Below are 346 nucleotides of genomic sequence, written 5' to 3' on the forward strand. Positions count from 1 at the left end.
CTCTCCCTTTCAGTGGATTGTCTCTGGATCAGAAGATAACCTTATCTATATTTGGAATTTACAAACCAAAGAAATTGTTCAGAAATTAGAAGGCCATTCAGGTATGACACAATTTTTTTCCTACTAATTTTTGTTAGGTATCATCTTTATCAAATTGCTTATATAAACTGATCTTCTATTTTATATTAATTAATTGATCTGATATTCCAGATGTTGTACTATGTACAGCCTGCCATCCGACACAGAACATCATTGCTTCCGGAGCATTAGAAAATGACAAAACAATCAAACTGTGGAAGAGTGACACTTAAAAGAACATTCTAGAAACCCCTTTTTTCTCCCTCAT

General features: G+C 33.2%; 2 protein-coding genes across 2 annotated transcripts in view; one reads left to right on the plus strand and one right to left on the minus strand.

Annotated features, from left to right (window-relative positions):
- Positions 1 to 346, minus strand: part of LOC119582009 (bromodomain-containing protein 3-like) — a gene marked incomplete at its 5' end in the record, with an annotated part of 61922 nt that overhangs the window by 58875 nt on the left and 2701 nt on the right.
- The window catches only part of LOC119582012 (WD repeat-containing protein 5), a gene marked incomplete in the record, with an annotated part of 11975 nt that overhangs the window by 11439 nt on the left and 190 nt on the right, over positions 1 to 346 (plus strand). The window contains 2 exon segments of the mRNA XM_037930205.1: positions 14 to 101; positions 211 to 346. Coding sequence (XP_037786133.1) covers positions 14 to 101; positions 211 to 311 — 189 coding nt within the window.

Source organism: Penaeus monodon, chromosome 15, assembly GCF_015228065.2.
Source record: "Penaeus monodon isolate SGIC_2016 chromosome 15, NSTDA_Pmon_1, whole genome shotgun sequence".
NCBI lineage: Eukaryota > Metazoa > Arthropoda > Malacostraca > Decapoda > Penaeidae > Penaeus > Penaeus monodon.